The sequence below is a fragment of the Trichosurus vulpecula genome, chromosome 2, assembly GCF_011100635.1.
Source record: "Trichosurus vulpecula isolate mTriVul1 chromosome 2, mTriVul1.pri, whole genome shotgun sequence".
Classification (NCBI taxonomy): domain Eukaryota; kingdom Metazoa; phylum Chordata; class Mammalia; order Diprotodontia; family Phalangeridae; genus Trichosurus; species Trichosurus vulpecula.
The window spans coordinates 424,817,955-424,831,192 of record NC_050574.1 but is presented as its reverse complement, the minus strand read 5'-3'; the positions used below and the strand labels follow the sequence as shown (position 1 = coordinate 424,831,192).

At 36.9% G+C, this 13,238-nt stretch overlaps 1 protein-coding gene across 2 annotated transcripts in view; it reads right to left on the bottom strand.

Moving 5' to 3' along the window:
* Positions 1–13,238, bottom strand: part of CDKL5 (cyclin dependent kinase like 5) — a 264,370-nt gene that overhangs the window by 152,795 nt on the left and 98,337 nt on the right. Inside the window, exon 1 of one of the 2 annotated variants that reach the window (XM_036743411.1) lies at positions 11,274–11,294. The exons of the other annotated variant lie outside the window; for it this stretch is intronic. Coding sequence (XP_036599306.1) covers positions 11,274–11,285 — 12 coding nt within the window. The 5' untranslated portion in view covers positions 11,286–11,294. Of the gene's footprint in view, positions 1–11,273; positions 11,295–13,238 lie in introns of those variants that run through there. 2 annotated transcript variants of the gene reach the window in all.

Genomic DNA, 13,238 nt, shown 5'->3' with positions numbered 1-13,238 from the left:
GGCTTTGGGCCTGGGGTTTTGCACCTAGTAAGACTCAATCAAAGAGCCTTAATTAATTTATCATTCTAAAACAGTAAGAAAGTCCCACCTTAGTTACCAATACAGACCCCAGTTCCAAAGTCACATCTCTCCCTAGCCTCAAAACACCGTCCCTAGCAGTTTCTCTCCAGCAAAACGGGACAGTATGCTCTAGCAAAGCACTTATCTCTCTTCCTGATACATTAGCCAGATGTACCTATAGATTTTATTAGTTCGACCAGCTGTGTACATACTGAACTGGCTGTGTATTGGGTTATAGAGACATTTACTATTCACTGACCTATCATATGCATGGTAGACCTAGACATAGGTGTACTCCCTTACATTTATCTTGTCTAACAAGACATTAACGGGAGCAGCCTGGATATTTCCCAGTCAGCCTTGACCGTTAGTTGACGTAGTGACATTTCAGGCCTAAAACCATACCTCCATGAAGCCCCACCTTGGGCTATTTCCCAGTGAACTCTGGGTAAGATACCTGCCAAGTAGATACAAAAAGTGCATGTTCCTTTAAGAACTGACCATTCCTTAACCACTCCCTAAATCACCTAATTAATATATTTGGCACATGTCTTACTAAATTTTAACCTATATAAACTTTACCTGCACCCCTGTAAGGTTGCAGGTTCCCTGCTGAAAAGCATAATAAATCTTTGCCACCCCAACCCACTCCAGTACTCGGGTCCTTGAGGGGTACACCCCACAACAGCCCTGTCTGGAAACTCAAGTTTTGGGGTTCCTGGACTTCATCTCACCCTCAACAAACCCACCTTACATACAGATGCCTACCTACTAAATGACTTAATGGAAAGTACAACGATGAAGAATCATGAAATGTGCTAGAACACATCCACAAACTTCTACTTAGAACCTCTGAGAATCCAATCCAAGTGCCATTATAAAGGAGTAGAGTTGTAATATTAACTACTGTTTTGAATAAAAGCATTAAGAAGATGATTATGAAAGAATAACTTTTAATGTCTTTTATAATCAAAACTAAGGGAATTTAATTTTGTACAGACTTAGTATTTAAATATATTGCAGTTCTATAGAGAGACACCTGTACGGTGGTGTATGGTGGCTCAAAGAACAACATGACAATAATAATCTGCCTTCATGGAATGACTTTTCTATAAAAATAGCTTTAAAATATGAAAAATTGTATTGGATTTAAATTGGCATTATTTTCTTTACATATTTTTGCAAAATAAAGGGAGGAAGTGGGTTGTGACAGCTATAAATGTCAACAAAAATAAAATCCAATTGTATTTCAATTTGAAAGATCAGAAATTTAAGGTTCATATAGATTAGCTAATATCCAGTATTCTAATGAGTGTTCAAAAAAAATCATACTGTTAGAGAAACTCTGAACAGCTTATGTTGCTATCAAACACTTGAATTATGCATGTCCTGAATTTTATATAATTAATTTTGTAATTATGGTTGATAGCTAGATCTTAGATTTATAACACTGTGATGTTTTGTAGAGAAGGAGTAATCAAAAGCTATAAAAGACAGTTAATTGTTCTTACATTCGACACTGAATGAAATTGAGAATATACTTGGTTTTCTTCCATGCTCTGTAAGCTATCTCAAGGAAAAAAACAAAAAGTTCCATTAGTCAAAAAGGAAACTAGGAGAGAATGTTAAAAGATCAACGCAAAATTCATTACTACTGAGAAAACACAAGGTCCATGACCCTAAAGAATGGTTGTGTACATGGGTCTACAACAGTATCTTCGTATAGCAAAGCCAGCAGAAAGAATAAATTTATTCCTTGATTCCTTTAAGGAACTTAAGTTTGAGTGCACCTATAATATCAAAACATAAATCACCTCCTCCACACTTTAAACTTAACTAGTAACTGTAAAATAAGGAGGATGGACTCCATGGCTTCTGAAAATCCCTTCCGCCTCTAAATTTATGATCCTATGAATTTGTTGATTCTATGATCATTTACGTTCCTCATAAAAACTAGTCATGTATACTAAATGAAAAAATAAAAGCAAATTTATGATGGTATAGGAATCAAAAACTTAGTTTTATAACATTTAAAATGGATGGATTTAAAATTGGTATGTACAATTAATTTGGCAATTAATCCTGTACTACATTATGAGATAATTATATGTATTATTTTCTTCAAATGTTGTTCAAATCTTACAGTTATTTAACTTATTACATTTTATCTCCTCAACTAGTTAGTTCCTTGAAAGCTGAGACTACATATTCAAGTCACATGTATGTTCTACAGTGCTCTGTACATAATAATACTTAATAAATATTGTATGCTTTCATTAAAGCTATTTTTGTGCAAAACCAAATATAACTTTAATTAAAAATATCTTAAAGTTTAAGGATGGTATAGGATATTGTTTGTAGGTCCTAATTATGTACAGTTTAAATGATAAATTCTTATAACTTTAAAAAATATTTTAAATATGTCATCCTAGACCCAAATTATCTGTTTATTTTCATGTCACCATTCAAATTCCTTGATATTTGAACAAATTCTTAATTACTGAAGAGTTTAATATTATATGGACACTGAACAACCATCTGTCTTTTACAGAACCAACCATTAAATAATAAATTTCAAGGTTTGGGGAAAACCACCTCATAAACATAAGTTTTTTGAGGTTTTAACAGAAAAAGTTACAGCTACGATTTGGTATAAGTCACATAAGCACCATGATTCATGAGAAACTACTGAAATCTATGTCTATGAAGAGATTAATTCAGCTTAAAAAGCCAATGCAAAAAGAATGCTTACTTCATTTTTTACCAATTCATTAGCAATTATTCCAGATGTGAAAAAAAAAAGTACTCGGTGTTTTTTGAGGCATCTTCTGCACACCAGAATTTAGAGCAAGATGTTGAGGTTTAAAAATTACAACATGAACATTCCTTATACTGGCTCTTTAAGATATACCTGAGCTAGAACAGGGGCGGAGCCAAGATGGCAGCTGGAAAGCAGGGACTTGCTTAAGCTGCCTCCCAAATCCCTCCAAACACTTATAAAAAATGTCTCTGAACAAATTTGAGAGCTGTGGAACCCACAAAATAGCAGAGGGAAACAGGTATCCAGCCCAGGAGAGCCTGGATGGTCGCCGGGAAGGGTCTATCGAGTGGTGCTGAGAGCGGAGGGCCGCCCTGCGTGGGCCGCGCCGGGACAGACCAGACCCTGAGTCAGTCAGCCACAACAGGCCTTGGGGCCATGAAACAGTGAGCTGTGGCAGTTACCAGACTTCTCAACACACAAAAGCCAAAGAGCAGGTTAGGGGAAAACTGTAGGCTTGAATTCAGAGTGGTCTGGCTGCCAACTCTGGGGGTGGAGGAGGTGGTGCAGCGGTGGCCATAGCAGCAGCAGGAACCTCCTGAGGCTGCCTCCAGAGTGCCAGCATCAGCAGCTTCCTGAGTCCCTGGCTTACACGGTGGGAGGAATCTAGTAGCAGATCAGAGCTGGAGCACAAGGAGCACTTTGTGGGCACAAAGGGAGATTCTCTTGCTGTGCCCTGCTCAGATCTGTACTGCGGTCCTGGTTGGCGGTTCTTGGGGGAGGAGGAGCGCTGCTGTGAGAGAGACTGGGTGACTGTGGAATAGAAGTAGCTCTGAAAATAGCAGTGTTTGGACCCTAAAGCTTGGGACAAAGTACTCCCTACTCTACAAGCAGTCAAGGGTCAAGTAGTTGGTTGGGAACATGAACAGGCAGCGAAAACAAACTCAGACTCAGACTCAAAATCAAACTCTAGATTCCTTTTTTGGTGACAAAGAAGACCAAAACATACAGCCAGAAGAAGTCAACAAAGTCAAAGAGTCTACATCAAAAGCTTCCAAGAAAAATATGAATTGGTCTCAGGCCATGGAAGAGCTCAAAAAGGATTTGGAAAAGCAAGTAAGAGAAATAGAGGGAAAAATTGGGACGAGAAATGAGGGTGATGAAAGAAAACCATGAAAAACAAGTCAATGACTTGCTAAAGGAGACCCAAAAAAATACTGAAGGAAATAACACCTTAAAAAATAGACTAACTCAAATGTCAAAAGAGCTCCAAAAAGCCAATGAGGAGAAGAATGCCTTGAAAAGCAGAATTAGCCAAATGGAAAAGGAGGTCCAAAAGACCACTGAAGAAAATGCCACCTTAAAAATTAGAAGTAGAAGCTAGTGACTTTATGAGAAATTAAGATATGATAAAACAGAACCAAAGAAATGAAAAAAAGGAAGAAGATGTGAAATATTTCACTGAAAAAATCACGTACCCAGAAAATAGATCCAGGAGAGATAATTTGAAAATTATTGGACTACCTGAAAGCCATCATCAAAAAAAGAGCCTAGACATCATCTTTCAAGAAATTATCAAGAAAAACTGCCCTGATATTCTAGAGCAAGAGAGTAAAATAGAAAGAATCCACAGATCACCTCTTGAAAAAGATCCCAAGAAAAAAACTACTAGGAATATTGTCACCAAATTCCAGAGCTCCCGGATCAATGAGAAAACAATGCAAGCAGCCAGAAAGAAACAATTTGAGTATTGTGGAAACACAATCAGGATAACACAAGATCTAGCAGCTTCTACATTAAGAGATCAAAGGGTTTCAAATATGATCTTCCAGAGATCAAAGGAGCTAGGATTAAAACCAATAATCACCTACCCAGAAAAACTGAGCATAATGCTCCAAGGCAAAATATGGATTTTCAATAAAATAGAGGACTTTCAAGTTTTCTCAATGAAAAGACCAGAGGTGAATAGAAAATTTGACTGTCAAACACAAGAATCAAGAGAAGCATAAACAAGAAAGAGAATCCATAAGGGACTTACCAAAGTTGAATTGTTATGTTTACATTCCTATATGGAAAGATGATGTGTGTAATTCAGGAGACCTTTCTCAGTTTTAGGGGAGTTGAAGGGAATACAGACAGATAGAGGAGGATGAGTGTAGTGTAGTAGAGGGCACAGGATGAGTTGAATATGAGGGATGATATCTAAAAAAATGAAATAATTTTAAGGGGTGAGAGAGGAATATATGGAGAGAGGGAGAAAGGGAGAGAGAGAATGGGATAAATTATCTCACATAAAAGTGGCAAGAAAAAGCAGTTCTGCTCAAAGGGAAGGCGGGGTAGGTGAGGGGGAATGAGTGAATCTTACTGTCATCGGATTTGACTTGAGGAGGGAATAACATACACACTCAATTGGGTATCTTATTCCACAGGAAAGTAAGGGGAAGGGGATAAAAAAAGGGGGGATGATAGAAGGGAGGGCAGATAGGGGGAGGAGGTAATCAAAAGCAAACACCTTTGAAAAGAGACAGAGTCAAGGGAGAAAACTGAATAAAGGGGGACAGGATAGGATGGAAGGAAATATGGTTAGCCTTTCACAACATGAGCATTGTGGAAGTGTTTTACATAATGATACATGTGTGGTCTATGTTGAATTGCTTGCCTTCCCAGGGAGGGTGGGTGGGAAGGGAAGAGGGGAGAGAATTTGTAACTCAAAAATTTTAAATCAGATGCTTAAAAAAAAGAAAGTTGGTTTTTTGCATGCAGCTGGGAAACAAGATATATAGGGAATGGAGCATAGAAGTCTATCCTGCCCTACAAGAAAGTAAGGGGAAAGTGGATGGGGGGAGAGTGGGGTGAAAGAGGGGAGGGCTGACTGGGGATCAAGGCAATCAGAATATATGCCACCTTGGAATGGCGGGGAGGGTAGAAATGGGGAGAAAATTTGTAACTCAAAATCTTGGGGAAATCAATGTTGAAAACTAAAATATTAAATTTAAAAAATAGGAAAAAAAAGAATGAAGAACAAGCAACAACAACAAAAAAAAGACACACCTGAGCTACATTGGTAGTGAGCAAGCAGCTTGCAAAAGCAAAAGCTAACAACCTCCTAGGTCTGTACAAGAATGGAGAAGTTCTAGCTGATTTAGAAAAATAGCATGAATGCCATTAGTTCTATTTTTATTTGCAGAGAAACAACACAAGCATAAGCAGTTTTAATTACACAGCCTACAAGGATTTGGGATGCAGAATCCAAGAGACCAGGGAACAATCATTCAAAATGCAAATAGATTAACAAAGGAAACAGCACAATGCAAGCAGCAGTAGTACAAAGAACTAGATTTCAATGATGGTTTCTTTGAGTTAAGTAGCAAGTACCATGAGGCTCAAATGGTTTTTGTTAATACAGTGCCAGTTCCTTTTGGAGAGAATGTTCCCTGCTAGTTTCCAGGTGCAAGCAGGAAAGATTAAGTATTCAGTAAATAGAAGATGTGGCCAAAGAGAGAAGCACACAAAAAATAAGGGCTCTATGCAGGAGCTTCTACTACTACCAATCCCCCAAAAAGGTGAGGTGGAGGAAGATGGGAGCAAAAGATTCTAACTAATTCTGACTCCCGTTTATTTAGTCATCAATATTGGTTTAACGTGCTATTAGAAAAGTGTGAGCTTGACTGAAGGATCTCTATCTCCTACTACAAAAATAATACTTTCTTTATGTGGGAGAGTTGGAAAACAGTGACTTCTTTTCCTGTGAGAATTACTGAACTGCTCTGAATATTCTGGATTACAACAATCTTTAAGAATTCCCAAATCTTTCGGTAATAGTTTTGAAATACCAGTTTTTGCTTAGAAAAAGGGAAATAGTCCATCTCCCACACATCCACCCCCACTACTGGCTATAAACAAATAAGAAAGTAGAGATTTAGTTAGCTATCCTACCATGTATATTAAGTTTCATATGCTGACTTAGTCGATAGCGTAATATTTGTTTCAAAAACAATTTCACATAATTAGAATAGTTAAAAATTTAAAAATAAATAGTTTAACAAAACTAAGCATGTGTTTGTTGATGAAGAAATATAAAGAATACAAAATATTGCTCTTTTAGGGAAAAAAATGATGTCTGATCTTTGGGGTAATATATTTTATCTTCTTCATGAAGCATGGCAAAAATATCCATGATTAACCTGTTGTGTTACACTGAAATTAGAGATGATTTGTCACAAATGTTTACTTGAAATCATTTTAACAAATAAAATAACCACATCATTATTTAGTTTTTTGATATGACTAAAAGAGTAATCTGAAAAAAAATGTAAATTATTGATTTAAGTGGTATAATGTATGCCTCCTGAAAAACTCTATTTCTTGGATATGAAAAATTAGCTTTAACAAAAAATACTTTAGTAGGAAAAAAACCCTGAAAGTAATGTTTGCCTACTTGCCTAAATTAAATATACTCTACTTGATATTTTCAGCCACAACCTGGCTTTTGAAGAATGCCTGAAAAGACAAGAACAAAGGACAATTATAGGGAAGTTCAAGTAAGCTGGGAAATATGTGAAGCCAGACTTTTCCCAGAGTCTTTGAGTTTCCATTTCCTTTGCCAGTGGACAGACTTCCTCTTAGACAGAAAAAAAAGGAGAAGCCATACTTAAGACTCCATGCTTTTCCTGCTATGTGGCAAGGAAAATGGCAGAAGTTTGCTAATTTGAGTATTCTATGCTTTTCTTTCCATGTGAGAGTGAGTAGAACAGAGGTTCAGCAAGTGGTGTAAACAACTAATAGGCAGGTGGGATGTCATTCTGTGGCCAAACAATATACTACATCCCTCTCCACTGAACAAATATTGACAGAGCATGGAACAGCTCTCTGAACTAAGAACAGAGGAATGAGGGAACAGGGAAAGGGGTTGATACATTTTCCAGCATTGCATTAGCTCTAACCACCCAACACACCTGTCCAATAATAATGAAATGTGATAAAAATCAATGTTGGTTTCCCCTTTAAGTCCTGGAACTTTCTATGGCATCAGATACCTACTTGCTTGAAACACTTCCCTTGTATTTTGATAACAACGTACTCTTCCAACCATGGAGTTTATCCTAATCTAATCATTCATTCTTAGCCCTACGTTCTTCCTCTTTTGTTCTCACTCCAAGTTTGCAGCTACCATATCTTAGCTGATGACTCCTAAATCTAAAATTCCAGTCCCTGTCATCAAACAAAACATTTCCACCATTTGTAAACTCCTTACAGGAAGCGGTGTGTGTGTGTGTGTGTGTGTGTGTGTGTGTGTGTGTGTGTTCCCCAATTCCTTTGTATCCCCCACACTTAGCACAGTGGTGGCATAGAGTAAGTCCTTAATAAATGCTTGGTGAATGACCGAAGTTGAAGCATCATTTTGTCAACTATTATGGCACCACTACCCCACTAGTGGACCAAATTCAATACTTTTGGAGTCATCTTTCAACTTTTTCCATGCTACTTCACAAATCCATTTAGTCAACAAAGACCTAGTAAACTGTTTCCCTTTGCTAAATCTAAAGGCTTCATTCTCCATTTTTCAGCCTGATAAGTATTGAGTGTTTCTAGTTTGTGCCACCTAATCACCTAACCATATCTATTCCTGTGTTGTTCTATAACAACAACAATAATTAATACATATGGCCTATCACCCTAAGGCAGCTAGCTATAGATAAATTAAGACTTCTACACCAAAAAAGCAGAAAAAGAGATGTTAGACATTCTCCCTACTAGAAACATCCTGGAGAATTGTACGAAATAGAACCAGACCATTATCATGGATCAAACTGTTGTTCACAATCACTTAGCTGTCTAACACCGATTAAGATACCCCACATTGAAAATCTCCAAGTTATATGGGAATGAAGAGTTTTCTAAGTGTAGATACTGTTAAAATTAAAATCATGTGGAAACAGGATAAGGTGAATAACACCCCATTTGTGCCATCTGCTCACCAGTGTTATACTAAGGATGCTTTCAGTGAGCCTACGCAGAATAAGCTTACATTTTATTTCTTTGATCCAACTATGAAAAACAACTATTTTATTCACCTTTCTAATGGACTACAGAGTGCTAAAATACAAAGGAATAAATAGTAAGGTAGCACTTATCATAAGACATTTATATCTGAAGCCCATTGAAAAAGAATAAAATAATAATAATAAACACTAAGACATCATATAACATTATATATATATATATATTACATATCATATAACATTAAGATATCAATAAACAAAAAGATATCAAGGGAGCTGGCAGTGGATGAATACATTAAAAGACCTTCTGGCATCCTGAAATCAAAGCGGGATAGGATGAATATGTTTAAAAAAAACTGACACTTAATACCAATTATAATATATACTTTCAAAACTGCAAAATGGACTGTGACAGAAAAGTCTCCTCACAAAAATTAATACAATATAAACAAAATGCAGGGTCTATAAAAGCAACAAAAACAAGGAATAGGATTGACAGCAACTCTTAAAAGAAAGGATAAACAGGTCAAAAAACTGTAGGAATACAAGCTGACATCACTGGATTTGTTGAATACAAAAGAAAGTATTTTATCTTTAGAGGATGGAGTCTACAAAACGGCTAAGATCCGACAAGAGAATTGAAAAGCCTTCAATGGGCAACATCCACATGATAAAGAAGTCCTGCACAATTTGGCTAAATCTGGTGGATTGGTTTTCAGAAATGGATGGGGTTATGATGACAATTTAGGACCAGGTCACTGTCACCAGAAACTACAAAAGGGTTATCCCTTAAGGAATTTGGACTTAATGATCAATGGAAATTATATAAGGAAACAGCAAAGAAACTGCGTAACAGACAGCAACGCAGACTTTAAGAATTTACCCCCTTCCTAAACACCTAGCAAATCATGAACTGATGGCTAGAACTATACATGAAAAGCTCAGGATTCTTCATGAATTGACAAATGATAAATCTTCCAACTACAAACAGAAAAATTAAAATATCCTGGAGAATTCAATCAATAAACTATACTGGAACCACACTAATATCATAAGCAAAACTGTTGCCCACAATTGTCCAGACAACCACAACAATTTGGTGGTTTAAATATGTGGCCTTCCAAAATATTCATAATCTCCAAAGTTTCATGGAATAAATGACTTTCAAAATACAGAGACCTAGCAGAGGAGAACATGTGAGAGCAGAATGATGTGTCTATCATCCCTGGTGTCCTGTCTGCTCCTAGAGTTGTTCCAAAGATTAGGCTATGTTGAAGTATCAAAAGCTATTATTTTATCCATCTGTGCTTGCACGTATTATCGTAATTGAAATTCACAATAATCTCGGGGGGCAGACAGCACAGGTATAATTATCCTTTCCCAAAAAGACCTTTAGTTACATAAAGAAAGGAAATCTATCTCCTACTTTAAAAAAAAATCCTCAGCAAAATACACATTTCACATGATTCAGAATTCTGATTCAGGTAGTTAGCTACCTTTCCTTTTGTAACTGGGAAGAGAATCTTTTTTTTAATTTTTGTTTGTTTATTTAATTTGATTTTTTAAATTTATTTTTATAGTTTTCAACATTCATTTCCACAAGATTTTGAGTTACAAATTTTCTCCCCATCTCTACCTTCCCCCCCACCCCAAGATGGCATGTATTCTGTTTGCCCCTTTCCCCAGTCTGCCCACCCTTCTATCACCCCACTCTACCCCCCCCATCCCCTTGCCCTTTACTTTCCTGTAGGGCAAGATAGATTTCTATACCCCATTGCCTGCATATCTTATTTACCAGTTGCAAGTAAAAACTGGTTTTTTTTTTAACATTTGTTTTTAGAACTTTGAGTTTCAAATTCTCTCCCTTCTTCCCTCCCCAACCATCTTCCTTGAGAAGGCAAGCAATTCAATACAGGTTATACATGTGTCACTATGAGAAACACTTCCATAATACTCATGTTGTAAAAGACTAACTATATTTCCCTCCATCCTATCCTGGCCCCCTTTATTCAATTTTTTTCCTTTGACCCTGTCGCTGTTCAAAACTGTTTGCTTTTGACTACCTCCTCCCCCAATCTGCCCTCCCTTGTATCATCCCCCCCTTTCCCCCCTACTTTCCTGTAGGGTAAGATACCCAATTGAGTGTGTATGTTATTCCCTCCCTAAGCCAAATCCAATGAAAGCAAGATTCACTCATCCCTTTTCACCTACCCCTTCTTCCCTTCCATTATAACAGCTTTTTCTTGCCACTTTCATGTGAGATAATTTACCTCATTCTATCTCAACCTTTCTCCTCCCACTATATTCCTCTCTCACCCTATAATTTTATTTTTTTAGATATCATGGGAAGAGAATCTTAAATAATAATTTTTACCCTTTAATTTCCCATCACCTAATTACAGCTACACCATCTCCATAGCAAGGCAATGTAACAGCAAACTTATGCCTCCTACCTTCCATTCCATCTATCTGGTTGCCTAGCGCTCTGGCCCTCAGGCTCCTGGCACTTCTATTCATTCTGCCTTCAGCTCAGCTGTCTCTATGCAAAGACTACAATATGTTTTGGTACCTATAAAGCAGTGAGATAAACTCTTACATCTCTATAGTAATGTATAAAGACAAACTTTCAAACGGACAGAATGGCCACAAAAGGCATAGCTACAGAGTTAAAAGCATTCAGAACTGTGATTAATGTTTTCAGCATGGCTAAAAAACATATAGAGTTTTATTTAGAAGCTGAATTGAAGCCAATTTTGATGTTTGCTGCTATTAGCATTTTCATGTATACCTAGATATGCATATAGAATAAAAATAAGCTAGATAAAGGATAAGTACAGGATAGATAAGCTAGAGAAAGGATAAGTTCAATTCCACAACATGAATTTCAATAGTGAAGGAACATGTCTGTTGACTTGGGTAAGTCAAAAATAATTTAACAACATGTCAGAGTCATAAAAGATAAACCCTTTTCGATGATACAACCAAGCTAACAAACTAAGGCAATATCACGCATTAGATTAGACCAGGGGTAGGGAACCTGTAGCTTTGAAGCCACATGTGTCCTTCTAGGTCCTTGGGTACATTCTTTTGACTGAGTACAAGTTTTACAGAACAAATTCTTTTACTAAGGGCATTTGTTCTGTGAAATTTGGATTCAGTCAAAGGGCCACTCTTGAGGGCCTAGAGGGCCACATGTGGCCTTGAGGCCACAGGGTCCCCACCCCTGGATTAGACCTGTGGTATTGTTTTGTATTTATCCTGATAGAGTATAATGTGTTTAGGATCACAGAACCATAGAATATAAGCACACTCAATACAAAAAAGAATTAGCCCCATTTTAAAATCCTTTAAATTTCTAGGAGGTGAAATTTATTAGCATTTCTCATTAAATTTCGAAAAGGTCATCCAGAATGTATGGTGAATTGTACTGTATTGTGAATAAAACAGTATTCTAATATCCTCATTAATTCTCAACAATTATATATCTTGATTTGTTCACTTGTTCTTGGATCCTAAATCATTCTAAGAGCACCACAAATTCTGGTTCTATTTTTAAATGCTGGGTTTTAGATTTGAAAGTCTATTTTAGCTGAAAAAAGACGTACTGTAGAAAGTCTACTGACTAAACAGCTGGTGATTCTAAAATGAGTTCAGTTACTCTAAGTTAAGCATTAATTTATGCCTAAATTTTTCCACCCAGAGCCATTCTTTTTGGCTGCTGTAAAACAGAAAGAACATTGAAAGGAAAAATAGAAAGAACTGACATTCAGGGAGTTGGTCTTGTGTGAGCCTCTGCTAAAAGGGTAGTAAGTACCAAAGAGAAGATGCAATGATCATCTAGACTGCATCGGCCCCTGCATAGATACTTAGTTTTTAAAGTAGTAGTCATTAATCAAGAAGCTTGTTAAGTACCTTTTAATGCAGCAGACATTGTGCTAGGCCCTGGGTTTACAAAGACAAAAACAAAACACTATCTTCCCTCTAAGAGTTAGCATTTATCCAAGAGAGACAACATATGTATTAATAAAAAAAGTAAAATAAACACAATTCAAATAATAATGATAAATACAATTCAAAAATTGGACCCAGGAGAGGTCAAAACCAACTGAAGAAGGGGTAAGATCAAAAGAGGCTACATGTAGAAGGTGCTACTTTAGCAAAATATATTTATGCAGGAGTTCTGTCTTCCAAACTAGAATAAGCACCCAGAAACCAAAGATAATGCTTCAAATCTTGATATCCCTTGTGCCCAGCAGGCTTACAACACAGGATGAGGCTGAAATTTCTATGCTTGTAGGTTCCTAAATATAACTCTTTCAAACACAAAAGAAATAGCTTTAGAAAAGACCAGAGCTATAGGGGGCAAGCCAAAATGGTGGCTGGAAAGCAGGGACTTGCGTGAGCTCCCCGCCAAGTCC